Here is a 16,306-nt window from a genome sequence, read left to right on the forward strand (position 1 = left end):
CAAAATCAATAAGAATGGTCCATACCCTGTCATATAAAAGAAAAATTTACAAGTCTTAGTGACAAAGAGAAAATACTGAAAGCAGCCCGGGACAAGAAGTCTGTAACATACAATGGTAAAAATATTAGATTGGCAGTGGACTTATCCACAGAGACCTGGCAGGCCAGAAAGAACTGGCATGATATATTCAGAGGACTAAACGACAAAAACATGCAGCCAAGAATACTAGATCCAGCTAGACTATCATTGAAAATAGAAGGAGAAATTTTTATTTCAGGACAAACAAAAACTAAAAGAATTTGTAAACACCAAACCAGCTCTACAGGAAATACTGAAAGGGGTGCTCTAAGCAAAGAGAAACCCTAAAAGTAGAAGATCAGAAAGGAACAGAGACAATATACAGAAACAGTCACCCTACAGGCAATACAATGGCACTAAATTCATCTGTCTCAATAGTTACCCTTAATGTAAATGGGTTAAATGCCCCAGTCAAAAGACACAGAGTATCATAATGGATTTTAAAAAAAGACCCATCAATATGTTCTCTACAAGAAACTCATCTTAGACCCAAAGACACCTCCAGATGTAAATCCGGGGTGGGGGGGCATTTTACCATGCTAATGGACATCAAAAGAAAGCTGGGGTGGCAATCCTCACATCAGATCAATTACATTTTAAGCCAAAGACTATAATAAGAGATGAGGAAGGACACTATATCATACTCAAAGGGTCTGCCCAACAAGAAGATCTAACAAGTTTAAATATCTATGCCCCTACCATGGGAGCAGCCAATTATATAAACCAATTAATAACAAAATCAAAGAAACACATCAACAATACTACAATAATAGTAGGGGACTTTAACGCCCCCCTCACTGAAAAGGACAGATCATCCAAGCAAAAGATCAACAAGGAAATAAAGGCTTTAAATGATACACTGGACCAGATGGACATCACAGATATATTCAGAACATTCCATCGCAAAGCAACAGAATATACATTCTTCTGGAGTACACATGGAACATTCTCCAGAATAGATCACATCCTGGGTCATAAATCAGGTCCCAACCGGTATCAAAAGATTAGGATCATTCTCTGCATATGTTCAGACCACAATGCTCTGAAGCTAGAACACAAGAGGAAAGTTGGAAAGAACCCAAACACATGGAGACTAAAGAACATCCTTCTAAAGAATGAATGTGTCAACTAGGTAATTAAGGAAGAATTGAAAAATATCAAGGAAACAAATGATAGTGAAAACACAACAGTTCAAAATCTGTGGGACACAGCAAAGGCCATCCTGAGAGGAAAATATATAGCGATACAAGCCTTTCTCAAGAAACAAGAAAAGTCTCACCAATAATCTGATTTACATAGACATAGGAATCTCAGAAGAAGAGAGAAAAAAAAGAATATTTGAAGGAATGATGACCAAAAACTTCCCAAACTTCAGGAAAGACATGAATCTATGAATTTAAGAAGCTCTAACTCCAATAAGACCCATCCAAAGATATTGACACCAAAATACATTATAATCAAATTGCTGAAAGACAAAAACAGAATCTTGAAAGCAGTAAGACTAGTCACATAAAATGAATTCTCAGAAGTTTAACAGCTGATTTTTCAACAAGAACCCATGGAGACCAAAACAAGTAATAACATGAATTCCGCAATTCACATGATATAAAATCAGTGCTGAGAAGGCAGTTGCATTTCTATACACTAATAATGAAACAGAAGAAAGAGAAATCAAGGAATTGATCCCAGTTATAATTATACCAAAACCCATAAGATACCTAAGAAAAAAACCTAACCAAAGAGGTAAAGGATCTGTACTCTGAAAACTATAGAACACTTATGGAAGAAAGTGAGGAAGACACACAAAAATAGAAAAACATTCCATGATCTTGGAATAGAAGAAAAAATATTTTTAAAATATCTATGCTACCCAAAGCAATCTATACATTCTATGAAATCCCATAAAAATACTGTCAGTATTTTTTACAGAGCTAGAACAAATAATCTTGAAATTTGTATGGATTCAGAAAAGACCCCAAATAGACAAAGGAATGTTGAAAAAGAAAACCAAGTCTGGAGACATCACAATTCTGGGCTTCAAGGTCTATTACAAAGCTATAATCAAGACAGTAAGGTACTGGCACAAAAACAGACACATAGATCAATGGAACAGAATAGAGAACCCAGAAATGGATCCTCAACTCTATGGTCAACTAATCTTTGACAAAGTAGTAAAAAATATCCAACAGAAAAAGTCTTTTCAACAAATGGTGTTGGGAAAATTGGACAGCCACACGCAAAACAATGCAATTGGACCACTTTCTTAGACCATACACAAAAATAAATTCAAAATGGATGAAAGACCTCAATGTGAGACAGGAATCCACCAAAATGCTAGAGGAGAACACAGGCAGCAACTCTTTGGCCTCAGCTGCAGCAACTTCTTGCTAGGCACATCTCTAAAGGCAAAAGAAACAAGAGCAAAAATGAATTATTGGGCCCTCATCAATGAATCTTGGAACACTGAAAAAATTAAAAAAAAAAGATGAAATTCTTCTGCATGGCAAAGGAAGCCAACAATACTAAAAGGCAACCTAAGGAATGGGAGAAGATACTTGCAAATGATAAATCATATAAGGGACTAGTATCCAAAACTTATAAAGAACTTATTGAACTCAATATTCAAATAACAAAAAGTCCAGTCAAGAAATGGGTGGAAGACATGAACAGACATTTCCTCAAAGAAGACATACAAATGGCCAACAGACACATGAAAAAAATACTCACCATCATTGGCATCAAGGAAATATATATCAAAACCACAATGAGATACCACCACATACCCATTAGAATGGCTAAAATTAACCACACAGGAAACAACAGATGTTGGTGAGGATATGGAGAAAGGGGAACACTCTTACACTGATGGTAGGAATGCAAAGTGATGCAGCCACTGTAGAAAATAGTATGGAAGTACCTCAAAAAGTAAAAAAGACCCTATGACCTAGCAATTGCACTTCTAGTTATTTATTCAAAAGATACAGAAATTGTGATTCAAAGGGGCACATGCACTTCAATGTTTATAACAGCAATGTCCACAAGAGCCAAACTGTGGAATCAGTCCAGACATCCATTGGCAGATAAATGGATAACATCGTGGTACATATAGATAAACAATGGAGTATTACTCAGCTATCAAAAGGAATGAAATCTTGCCATTTGGAAGGATATGGATGGAACTAGAGGGTACTCTTCTAAGTGAAATAAGTCAGTCAGAGAAACACAAATACCTATGATTTCACTCATATGTAGAATTTAAAAGATGAAACAGATGAACATAGGGTAATGGAAAGAAAAATAAAATGAAATGAAATGAAAACAGAGAGGGAGGCAAACCAAAAGTGACAATGAACTCTAGGAAACAAACTGAGGGTTCTTGGAGGGGAGGTAACTGGGTGATGGACATTAAGGAGATGTAATGAGCACTAGGTGTTATATGCAACTGAAGAATCACTAAATTCTACCCCTGAAACTAGTAATAATGTGTGTGTATACTAAATTGAATTTAAATTTAAAAACTTATAAGAGGCAAAGAAGAACAATATATATTGATTAAAAAATAAATTTATCAAGAAGATATAATAAGAGGGAGTCTGGGAAGGTAGCAGAGGATGATGACCCTAAGCTCACCACATCTAGATAACAGCCACATAAGTACAACTAACACAGAAAATGAACCAAAGCCTGGCTGAATAGATTCTTCATGGTTAATCATAGAGAAGAGGTCACATTGAAAATGGTAGCAAGGACAGAGTCCCAGTTGGGAACCAAACTACAGCCAAAACTAACCACGAATGAGAGGGACACCACAAGCATGGAGAAGGGAGAATTACAGACCCCACACCAGGACCCCTAGACATGGTGTACCTGCACTGGGAAGATGAGTCCCCATAACATTTGTCATTGAAAACTAGAGGACTTTAATACCATGATTTTTACAGTTAGTGGAGCATAACACCGGGAACATTAAATATTATCAAGTTTGACCCCAGGAGAGCCAGAGGACAATATGGAACTGAGTGTCCCAACCTAAAGAGGTGGGGTAACATTCATCCCCACCAAGACACAGCAGAGAAGCAGAAGGTTGAAAAGCACCTGGGGCACATGAGAATGATATCTATTTACTAATATCATAATATGCACTGGAGGGGCAGGGATCTTTAGGAAATTTCTCCAAAAACAAAAGACCTAGAGGGTATCATTTCTCCTCCTACCCTCAGCTTAGATACCGGAACACCTATGGTACACACCACAAACATTTTCAATAAAGCTTGCTAATATAGCACACCTTGCTCCCATGTTTTCCTGCTTAATCTTCTGTATCCAACCCACCCCATTCAACAGGAGTCCCTCAAAAGTCCCTCAAAAGCTTCATTCTGCAAGCAGCCCCAACAGTGATCAGTACAATTGTAATTTCACTCTTGCCCCTGGAGGAAAGGAAGATAACCACACATACGTTCACCTGCAGCCCCATCAGTGAGCTAGGGGAAGACATCTGATCTAACTGCTGACCCCACCCACCAAATAAAACCGCACAGAACCAACACGAGGAGAGAGCCCTATAATTCAGGGTTACCACAGCACTGACAGACTGGAGGCAGATATCAGGTCTGACCACATTCCCTCTCCAACCAACAAAATCATCTCAGGGGCCAACACGGAAAAATGACCCTGCAGTTCAACCCAACTGCAATCCTAATAAATAGGTTGAGGGCAGGCATCTGGTCTGACCCAACTACAAGTCCAAGGTGGCCCCACACTGGGCCCTTAACTGCACAAGGACCAAAGCCTGCTCACAACACTCAAAGAAGAACATGTCAGGCAACTAAACTGAAGGGAAACATGGTTCAAACACAACAGCAGGACACATAAAACTTATATAAGAGATACCCAAAATGCTTTTTCTGCATTAGTTGAGAGGACCAGGTGGTTCTCCTCTCTTATTGATTTGTTCTATCACATTGATTGATTTGAGAATGTTGAACCACCCTTGCATCCCAGGGATAAAACCCACCTGGTCATGGTGGATAATCTTTTTAATGTACTGTTGGATCCTATTAGCTAGGATCCTGTTGAGAATCTTGGCATCCATATTCATCAGGGATAATGGTCTGAAATTCTCCTTTTTGATGGGGTCTTTGCCTGGTTTGGGGACCAGGGTAATGCTGTCTTCATAAAAAGAGTACAGAAGTTTTCCTTCTGTTTCTGTTTCTTTGAAACAGCTTTGGGAGAATAGGTATTATTTCTTCTTTGAATGTTTCAAAGGAAACATTCAAACATCTGAATCCATCAGATCCTGGGCTCTTGTTTTTTGGGAGGTTTTTTATCATGTCTTCAATCTTGTTACTAGATATTGGCCTATTCAGGTTGTCAATTTCTTTGCGTTTCAGTCTTGGAAGTTTATAGGTTCCCAGGAATGCATCCATTTCTTCTAGGTTGCTTAACTTATTGGCATAAAACTGTTGATAATAATTTCTGATGATTGTTTCTATTTCCTTGGTGTTGGTGGTGATCTCTGCCCTTTCATTCATAATTTTATTAATTTGGGTCCTCTCTCTTTTCTTTTGGATTAGTTTGGCCAGTGTTTTATCGATCTTACTGATTCTTTCAAAGAACCAGCTTCTAGTTTCGTCGATGTGTTCTACTGTATCTCAAGTTTCTAACTCATTGATCTATACTCTGATCTTGATTATTTCCCTTCTTGTGCGTGGGGTTGGCTAAATTTGTCATTGATTTTTTCAGTCCTTTAAGGTATAAAGAGAGTTGTTGTATTCGGGATTTTTCAATTTTTTTGAGCGAGGATTGGATGGCTATGTATTTCCCCGTTAGGACCACCCTTGCTATATCCCATACGTTTTGGACCAATGTATCTTCATTCTCATTGGTTTCCATGAATTGTTTAAGTTCTTTGATTTCCTGGTTGATCCAAACATTCTTGAGCAGGATGGTCTTTAGCTTCCAAGTGTTTGAATTCCTTCCAAACTTTCTCTTGTGGTTGAGTTCCAGTTTCAAAGCATTGTGCTCTGAGAATGCCCAGAGAATAATCTCAATATTTTGGTATCAGTTGAGCCTTGATTTGTGACCTAGTATGTGGTCTATTCTGGAGACAGTTCCATGTGCACTCGAGAAGAATGAGTATTGTTGTTTTAGGGTGGAATGTTCTGTAAATATGTATGAGGTACATCTGCTCCAATATGTCATTCAAAGCTCTTGTTTCTTTATTGATTTTCTGCTTCAATGATCTATTACTGAGACTGGCATGTTAAGATCCCCCACAATTAATGAATTCATATCAATATGACTCTTTATTTTGATTAACAGTTAGCTTATGTAGTTGGCTGCTCCCATATTGAGGACATATTTACAATTGTTAGATCTTCTTGGTGGATAGATCCTTTAAGAATGATGTAATGCCCTCCTGTATCTCTGACTACAGTCTTTAGCTTAAAATCTTTTTTAAAGACTTTATTTATTTATTTGACAGACAGAGATCACAAGTAGGCAGAGAGGCAGGTAGGAAGAGAGGAAGGGAAGCAGGCTTCGTGCCGAGCAGAGAGCCAGATGCGGGGCTCAATCCCAGGACCCTGGGATCATGATCTGAGCCGAAGGCAGAGGCTTTAACCCACTGAGCCACCCAGGTGCCCCTTTAGCTTAAAATCTAATTTATCCGATACGAGAATTGCTACCCCAGCTTTCTTTTGAGGCCCACTGGCATGAAAGATGATTCTCCATCCCTTCACTTTCACTCTGGATGTATCTTTGGGTTCCAAATGTGTCTCTTATAGAAAGCATATGGACAGATCCTCTTGTTTTGTCCAGTCTGCAACCCTGCACCATTCACCACTGTTGTTCAACATTGTACTAGAAGTCCTAGCAACAGCAATCAGACAACAACAACAAAAAATAAATAAATAAATAAAAGGTATTCAAATTGGTGAAGAAGTAAAACTCTCTCTCTTTGCAGACAACATGATACTTTATATGGAAAACCCAAAATACTCCACCCCCAAACTACTATAACTCATACAGCAATTCAGTAGTGTGGCAGGATATAAAATCAATGCACAGAAATCAGTTGCTTTCTTATACATTAACAATGAAAATACAGAAAGGGTATTTAGAGAATCGATTCCATTTACTATGGCACCAAGAACCATAAGATACCTGCGAATAAACCTAACCAAAGAGATAAAGGATCTGTACTCGAGGAACTACAGAACACTTATGAAAAGAAATTGAAGAGGACACAAAAAGATGGAAAAGCATTCCATAGTCCTGGATCAGAAGAATAAACATTGTTAAAATGTCTATACTTCCCAGAGCAATCTACACTTTCAATGCTATCCTGATCAAAATTCCACCGGCATTCTTCAAAGTGGTGGAACAAACAATCCTAAAATTTGTATGGAACCAGAAAAGATCCTGAATTGCTAAGGAAGTGTTGAAAAAGAAAAACAAAACTGGGGGCATCACATTGCTTGATTTCAAGCTTCACAACAAAGCTGTGATCTTGACCAAGACAGCATGGTACTGGCACAAAAACAGATACATAGAGCAGTGGAACAGAGTATAGAGTCCAGATTTGGACCCTCAACTCTACGGTCAAATAATCTTCGACAAAGCAGGAAAAAATATACAGTGGAAAAAAGACACTCTCTTCAATAAATGGTGCTGGGAAAATTGGACAGCTATGTATAGAAGAATGAAACTAGACCATTCTCTTACACCATACACAAAGATAAACTCAAAAAGGGTAAAAGACCTCAACATGAGGCAGGAATCTATTGAAATCCTAGAGGAGAACATAGGCAGTAACCTCTCTGACATCAGTCACAGCAACTTCTTTCAAGATATGTCTCCAGGGGCGCCTGGGTGGCTCAGTGGGTTAAAGCCTCTGCCTTCTGCTCAGGTCATGGTCTCAGGGTCCTGGTATCGATCCCCATATCAGGCTGTCTGCTCAGCAGGGAGCCTGCTTCTCCCTCTCCCCGCCTCTCTGCCTACTTGTGATCTCTCTCTGTCAAATAAATAAAATCTTAAAAAAAAAAAGTGTCTCCAAAGGCAAAGGAAACAAAAGCAAAAATGGGATGTCATCAAGATCAAAAGCTGCTTCACAGCAAAGGAAACACTCAACAAAACAAAGAGGCAACCCACGGAATGGGAGAAGATATTCACAAATGACTCTAGAGACTAAAGGCTGATATTCAAGATCTATAAAGAACTCCTCAAATTCAACACGCAAAAAACAAATAATCACATCAAAAAATGGGCAGAAGACATGAACAGACACTTCTCCAAAGAAGACATACAAATGGCTATCTGACACATGAAAAAATGTTCATCATCATTAGCCATCAGGGAAATTCAAATCAAAACCACACTGAGATACCACCTTACCCTAGTTAGCATCACAAAAATTAACAAGACAGTAAACAACGTGTGTTGGGAGAGGATGTGGAGTAAGGGGAACCCTCTTACACTGTTGGTGGGAATGCAAGTTGGTGTGGCCAATTTGGAAAAGTGTGGAGGTTCCTTAAGAAATTAAAAATAGAGCTACCCTAGTACCCCGCAATTGCACTACTGGGTATATACAAAGATACAGATGTAATGAGAAGGGCCATCTATACACCAATGTTCATAGCAGCAATGGCCACAATCGCCAAACTGTGGAAAGAGCCAAGATACCCTTCAACAGATGAGTGGATAAAGAGGATATGGTTCATATATACAATGGAGTATTTTGCCTCCATCAGAAAGGATGAATACCCTACTTTTGTATCAACATGGATGGGACTGGAGGAGATTATGCTGAGTGAAGTAAGTCAAGCAGAGAAAGTCAATTATCATAGGATTTCATTTGTGGAGTGTAAGGAACAGCAGGAGGACATTTGGAGCAGGAAAGGAAAAGTGGATTAGGGGAAATAGGAGGGGGAGATGAACCATGAGAGACTATAGACTCTAAGAAACAAACTAAGGGTTTTTGGAGGGGTGGGGGGGTGGGGGCATGGGTGAGCCTGATGGTGGGTATTAAGGAGGGCATGTATTTCATGGAGCACTGGGTGTGGTGCATAATCAATGAATCTAGGAACACTAAAAAAATAAATTTAAAAAAAATTCAAAAAATAAGAAAACTATACCATCATGAACAGTGGAGGTGTGGGAATAGCAGTATAAGAATTAAGGGATTTAGTTGACAATAAAATGAAATTAAATGCGAAAAAAACTGAAAAAAGAGTGTATTTAAAGGGCTTGATAATAGAGGCTGGCACACAGTAGGTGCTTAATCAATGTTAAGGTGACAGTACAATGCAGAGGAAAGAATCTGCACATAGCTTTTATCACATCTGGGTTCCAATCCTGGTACCAACATTTAATGTTTTGGTTATGTCCAAACAGCTTCCTGAGCCTGTTTGTCTTTCATATGGGGAGACTAACCCCTGGGAGAACTGTATTGAGGGTTAAAGGAGCTAACAGGTTTTTGGGGTTTGGTGCAATTTGTGCTCAAGTAGTACTTAATTCTCTTCTTTGGCTGCCATAGAATGCAGGAGTGGGCTGCACTTCCCTGCCAATCAGCCTGCAGCCAAGTGCTCCAGTCCATCATGTGGTTCTGATTTTAGAATTTGAACAGGTAGAACACCTGGGTTGCTCAGACAGAAGCATCTGCTTTTAGCTCAGGTCATGATCCCAGAGTCCTGGGATCCAGTCCTGCATTGGGATCCTTGCTCAACAGGGAACCTGCTTCTTCCTTTGCTTGCCGCTCCCCCTGCTTGTGCCTGTGCTCTCTCTCTGACAAATAAAGTCTTTTTAAAAATTGAATAGGTAAATTAGCAGTGACATCATGAGTAAAGAGTAAGATGATGTGGACGTTTGGAGTAGGGGGAAAGAGTAAAGTGATCTAACAGCCACTCCCTTCAAATGTGCTCAGTTTCAGCTAACCCACCCCAATATAGAAGCTCCCTTGAGGATGTAGGCTGTGAATAAATGGTACCAGAACCCTTCTGAATCATGGAATTCAAACAGTGGTCCTGGATGAGAAGTGGTCATGGAAGGGTGGGGCCCAGCCAGAGTGCTTCAGTTCAAGGGCTCCTCCAACCCAATGTGCCTAAAAATGCCCCAAGGTATGATTTGCCCCTAACACATCTAGCCACAATACCAACACACACCTTGTTTTCCTTTCATGCAAACACGGTAGCACTTACAACAACCAGCCAGGCTTGTTTTCTTCCCTCTATCCCTGCCCCAGGCCCTTTTAGAGACAAGGCTCATCACTATTCCCCCTACCATCACTGCCACCCAGATGAGGACCTGCAGACTTGGTGGAAGATGTATAGCCTACAGACCATCACAGGAATGTCTTGCCACTGAGATCTGTTGCACACTGATAAATAATCACCCTCCCAGGGAATCCCCCCACCCAGGTCTACCAGCAGCCTCGCCTCTAGTTGTACATTTAACTGTCCAAGACGGTTTTGTGAGAGTTACTCCTCAAACCAGACCAACCTACAGGATGAGGGACAAATCGTTAGCATCAGGGATCTGACGGTAATTTTATTTCTCTTGTAAAACAGAGTAGGGGTTAAATAAAGGATACGGGGTTTGCTAGTCCAGTGACTCTGAACTCTTTTTTTCTTTGAACAATGAAAGGGACAGTGAGAAGGGGCATGGTGGATGAAGAGGTTTTTTTTAATATGCAGGTATTTCAGGGAGAAGCACACCATTCCATCTGTATTCCCCCATCCCACTGGAACTGGTGCTTGGAGGGACAAGAGGGGGTGAGACTAGTCGATCAGTCATCAGTGTTGCCAGAGAGGTCGAGGACAGACATCATGGAATCAGACAACTTGCTGGCGAGTTTATCTGCAGATGGAGAAATACAGGTAGTCACTTGGTGGCTGGCTTGCCAACAGAACGCCCACAGGAGCTGGCCTAGAGCTACCCTGGTCTATATCAAACTCCCAAACTGGCTCACTTACTCCCAAGACCAAACAACAAAACAACTGGGTGGGGGGTATTGGCAGCCAGCATGCAATCTCACAGGTAGACCCATCTGCCTACCTGTGAAATGTTCACCCCAATATAGCTTCTATATCAGAGTGTCAGACTCACTGGTCTCCAAGTATTTTTATCCCTTCCTAGTATCCAAACAGCAATTTTCTTTTACTGCGTTGAACTTAGCACTCTTGTCATTACCCTCAAAGCTCTCATAGCAAAGGGGCAGCATGGAAGTAGGGACTTTAAGCCTAAATGCTCACCTCCCATCCTCTAGCCATACCCTACTGTCCCTCAGGGTTCCCCTCAGACATAACCTCCTCCAGGAAGCCCTCTCTGATCACCCCTACCCCACCACAATCCAGGTTAGGTTCACCAGGCTGAGTTAGGTTTCCTCACTCTGCTTTCTGTGTCTGTGAATACTCCGTGTTGCCAATGTCTGTTTTCTTATTTCCTCCTCACTCTCTTATAGCAAGACCAGGAGTTCAAGGGTAATTCATCTCTGGATTTCCAGTACTCAGTGTGAAACCAGGCCAAGGGCAAAGAATTGGACTTCTGTGGTCAATCCTACGTTTACATTTTGGCTCCATTAAATAGCAGTTGTTTCACCTTGAGTGTGTCAATTAATGTCTCTGGGCCACAGTTTTCTCACATACCAAATGAGGATAATACTTGCATTGAGTTAAAGATTAGTGGAACATGAAGACCTAACTCAGCCAACTACACAACAGACCACCTTAAAATGAAGGAGGAAGTTCTTTTGTGAACTGCCATTAAATGGAAACATGATGTGGCAAAACTGTATGTTCAGGTGACTAGTGTTTGCATAGAAACAGAGGACAAAAAATATAGATATAGAGATATTTGCTTGTGTACCTATCTCAGAAATGAGATAGAAGAAATTAACTGGTCACTATGTGAAGAGGTCTAGATGACTGGGAGGTTGGAAGGAGAAAAACATTTTGCTGTATATCCCTTTGTACCTTTTGAATTTTGAGTATATCACCTAAGGATATAGTAAACATTACATAGAACCCATAAGCTTCCTAACACAGAGAAAGCAGCTAAGAAATAAATGGTGGCTATTTGACACATAGACTAGGCCAATGGTTCTCCAAGTATGGTTCTCAGAAAAGCAAATCAGCATCAATCAGGAACCAGTTAGCAACACAAATTCTTGGGCCCAATGGCCAACATACTCAAATCAGAAACTCGGGGGGGGGGGTGCTCAGAACTCTGTGTTTTAACAAGCCATCTAGGCAATTCTAATAATGAGTAAAGTCTGAGAACCACTATGCTAGTAGGTGAGTCCCCTAAGCCATCCCTGGCCCTTAACTAGGGTTAGCCTGGCACTGGACACATTCAGGAGCTCCTAATCGGGCCCAAGTGGGTGCTTTTTGGAGCATGAGAAGGAGGGGTATGATCAGATGTCCCCACCGGTACGCTTCTGCATCTTCTTCTTATTCTTCAGGGCAGAAGCAAGAGCCTGGCCCTGCTGCAGGGGATCGGTCTCCATGATCCTCTGCAGCACTGGGCGGCGGTCCACAGGGCAAATGTCCACTGTGCTACTCTTCCTGGGGTAGTGATCCACATTGCGTTTCGCCCACCCCATCTGATGTCGGTTCGGATTGGTGCAATACCCAGTGAGATCTCCAATCTGGAGAGAGAGAGGACAACAGTTAGGTCTGGGCCCCTAGAGTACCACCAAGACTTCTGCAGAGGAGACAGGTTTGGTTAAGAATAGGAAGCCTAGAGCCACACAGAACTAAGCTCCAAGTCTGGATCCATAACCAACTAGAAGGTGCTTAGTTAATTTCTCAGCTGTAGCTGGCTCATCTGTCAAATGGGGTAGACAATGGGTAGCTTACATGGCTTTTGCAAGAATAAAGTAAAGAAGCAGGGTTACTTGATCAATGACGGTTGGTATTATCCTTTTCTCAAGTGACCCTACAAAGTCTTACTCAATTTAAAAGTATTTTCCATTTTTCTCTCATTGAGTAAATTTATTTACTTATTTATAATTTTATTGTTATGTTAGTCACCATACAGTGCATCATTAGTTTTTGATGTAGTGTCTCATGATAGTATTTTCTGATGCCTATTCTGTGCCCAGCTCTATGTGGGGAAATGGAGAAACGAGTCAAATGCAGTCCCATCTTTGAGAAGCAACCAGTCTAAAGAGGATACAACCAACCAATATCACAAACCAAGTTAGAGTTTGTTAAGTGCGCACTAGAAAGACACAGTGTTAAGTGGCAGAGGTTTTAGAGAAGGCGGTGATCAATATGCTTCTACTGATGGGAAGGTCATTCCTGACCATGAACAATGGAAAAGCACAGAAAATAGCTGGGCATCCAAAAGGGTGCCTGTCTGGCTGGAGTACATGTGGGTACACATGGATGGTAAAAGCAAACATTGACAGAAAGTTCACGGTGTATAGTACACACATATACATGTGTGTACACATATATATGGACACATATACAAACTCATTACTCCTGCAACAGTGCTATGACAAACAAAGCACCTAAGGTCACAGAGCTAGCAAACAGGAATAAGTAAGAACCCTAGCAGTGAGGCTTATACTAATGTATGACTACCCATTACACTATGATGGGGAAAAGGCAAGGCTACCACACTATACAACTCTGGGGCTGCAGCAGAGAGCACCATTCACAATATGGCACACCTAAATGGTTATCTCTCAGAGTTGTACAAGGAAGTGGCCCTGCTCAGGTTCCCTGAACCTGAGTCTGGAACCTATAGCATAGAGCGGGGAACTACTCTAGGTCCCTAAGGAAAAACGGTATGCTCTGGGGCTTATGGGATCACTGAGAAATACTACCAGACAGACTTAAGCACACAACTTTACACTGGTTTTCCTGTAAGTACCAGGGGAATCTTGAAAACTATGAGAATGAGAATGGCATGTCACCACCACACTGCAGGCTTCATCATCTTGCACAGAATATAGGGTGACAGTTTCCTTCCTACGCCCCCCCACCTCCACCCCAGTCCCTTTCTTCCCAACCTGATTTTTACTGTGGCTGCCAGAGTGAAAGTTCCTTTTTTTTTTTTAAGATTTTATTTATTTATTTATTTATTTGAGAGGCAGAGAGAGAGCAAGCATGAGTCTGGGGGGAGGGGGAGGAGGATAGAGGGAGAGAAAGCCTGATATAGAACGCTATCCCAGGACCCCAGGATCATGACCTGAGCCACAGGCAGATGCTTAACTGACTAAGCCACCCAGGAGCCCCCTGAGTGTGTGTTCTAATACATGATGACTGTGTCATTTCCTTGCTTAAGAAACCCTTCCAGATATTGTGGAACCATCAAAAATAAAGGATGGCTCTTCAGTAATCATGGGGCACAATCTACAAGATAAATTTGTAAGTGAAATAAGCAAAGTGCTGAATACAACTAGCATGCTATTATTTGAATTAAAATAGATCTATCTCTGTATAAGTATACATGCATGTGCATGAAAGAAAGACATTCAAGTCTGTGAATAGTGAGTGCCTTCAAGGAGGGGACAAGGCAGCTGGGAGACAGCTGCAGGAGACAAAGTTACTTTTCACTGTATCCACTTTAGTATCTTTTAAATTTTATACCACGTACACATACTACCTAGTCAAAAAATAAATAAAAGTATCTTTTTTTTCAGGGAGCCAATGCGGGGCTTGATCCCAGGACCCTGGGACCATGACCTGAGCCAAAGGCAGATGCTCAACAACTGAGCCACCCAGACTCCAAAAGGTATCTTTTTTTATAAAAAATATAAAATATGAAAAACATTTTAAATAAACAAAATGGGGAAAAAATAGAAAACCCTTTGACAGAAAAAAACAACCAATTGTCAGTGTTTTCCTAACACCCCTGGTTTAAGGTCTAACTCAAGGACTGCTATGATCTGATTCCAGATTCATCTCTCCTTGCCTCCACTCTCACTCCAACCACCCCATAGTACAAACGTTTCCCCAAAACACCACTCTCTCTCCTCTTTGGGTCTCAGCATAAGCACCATCCAAGCTTCTGGCCATGGGCCGCTGCCTGACTCAACCAGAGAATTCCTCAGCCTCCAAGAAGTAGCACAAGGATCAAGGCCTTCAGGGAGACTTCCCTGACCCACAAGTAGTACAGGTTAGGGCCCTTGGATCCATGCTTTCCCAGCCTCTGCCCTCACCCCTAGTCTGCGTGTCTCCTGTAACAGTGCAGAGGTCTGTATGTGAAACCCACTGAACTGTGACCTCCTGAAGGGCACAGATAGGGAGACTGGCAGAAGCAGCTGAAAAAGCCTCCAGGAATCATAAGCAGGCATACTGACGTGATTTGATCACAGAGGTACTGGGGAGCCATGACAGGTAAGGTGACATGGCCAGACTGTGCAATTAGAAACCATGACATGGCCAGACTGTGCAATTAGAAACCATGGCACATATGTTGAGGTGAGAAAGGGTTAGAAACTAGGACTAGGCTTATAGAAATGGCAGGGACTATAAGAAGCTAATAGCTTCTCAACAGACATAGGAGGGAGAAGCCACAGGACTTGCTGACTGACCATCTGGTATACTGGATGCTAGCTGGAGGGAAGAGTCAGGGGTACCTAGGTTTGCAACTTGAACAACTGAACGGGGATACCTGTTTTCTAGGCTGGAGCCAGGATGGAAAAGCTACTTGAGAGAGCATGCCTCCTCCTTGGACCTGCCATTGCCTGGTAAAGGATGCACACACCTGATGCCCACAGGGACCACAGGGAGTGAATGAATGACCTACATTCCCCACCCTTACAGGCATACCTTGTAGAAGCCAGGCAGAAGGAACCAACTACTCCCCAGAGCCCTGGGTAGAGGAGAGGGTTACCATGAAGAAACGGGATGGGTACCTTGTACACAGTGGTTTTATTTTCCATGGCATCTGCTATTTTCATCATCGGAGAATGGAGCCACTTAATTTCCATTTCGAGTGGGTCCATGTCACCCAACAGTTCATCTGCTTCTCCAGTGGCCAAGCCTTTAAAACAACCAACACCACTGTCAGAGCCTAACTCCTCCCTGCTGTCAGGCCCCCTGCCAGTGCCCCCACCAACCCGTTCAGGCCTCAGTGGAAAGGATATGTGGACACTGCCCAAGGGAGTTGGGAGAGAATGCTCCTTCATTCCTGATGGGAGGCCACATGACAAAGGATGAAAGACATGGGTCTTGCCATAGGGCTTTCACCTGCTGGGAACTGGTCTTGGAGCCTT

General features: G+C 41.6%; 1 protein-coding gene across 6 annotated transcripts in view; it reads right to left on the minus strand.

Annotated features, from left to right (window-relative positions):
- Window positions 1-10,597: 10,597 nt before the first annotated feature.
- The window catches only part of GNL3L (G protein nucleolar 3 like), a 60,121-nt gene continuing 54,412 nt past the window's right edge, over window positions 10,598-16,306 (minus strand). For all 6 annotated transcript variants that reach the window (XM_013050054.2, XM_013050055.2, XM_013050053.2 and 3 more), the window contains 3 exons: window positions 15,947-16,074; window positions 12,502-12,721; window positions 10,598-10,932 (listed from right to left, as the gene is read on the minus strand). In XM_013050054.2, coding sequence (XP_012905508.1) covers window positions 10,862-10,932; window positions 12,502-12,721; window positions 15,947-16,074 — 419 coding nt within the window. In that variant the 3' untranslated portion in view covers window positions 10,598-10,861. The remainder of the gene's footprint in view (window positions 10,933-12,501; window positions 12,722-15,946; window positions 16,075-16,306) is intronic.

This window comes from Mustela putorius, unplaced genomic scaffold (assembly GCF_011764305.1).
Source record: "Mustela putorius furo isolate JIRA1106 unplaced genomic scaffold, ASM1176430v1.1 tig00004068_pilon_pilon_pilon, whole genome shotgun sequence".
In the NCBI taxonomy this organism is placed as follows: domain Eukaryota; kingdom Metazoa; phylum Chordata; class Mammalia; order Carnivora; family Mustelidae; genus Mustela; species Mustela putorius.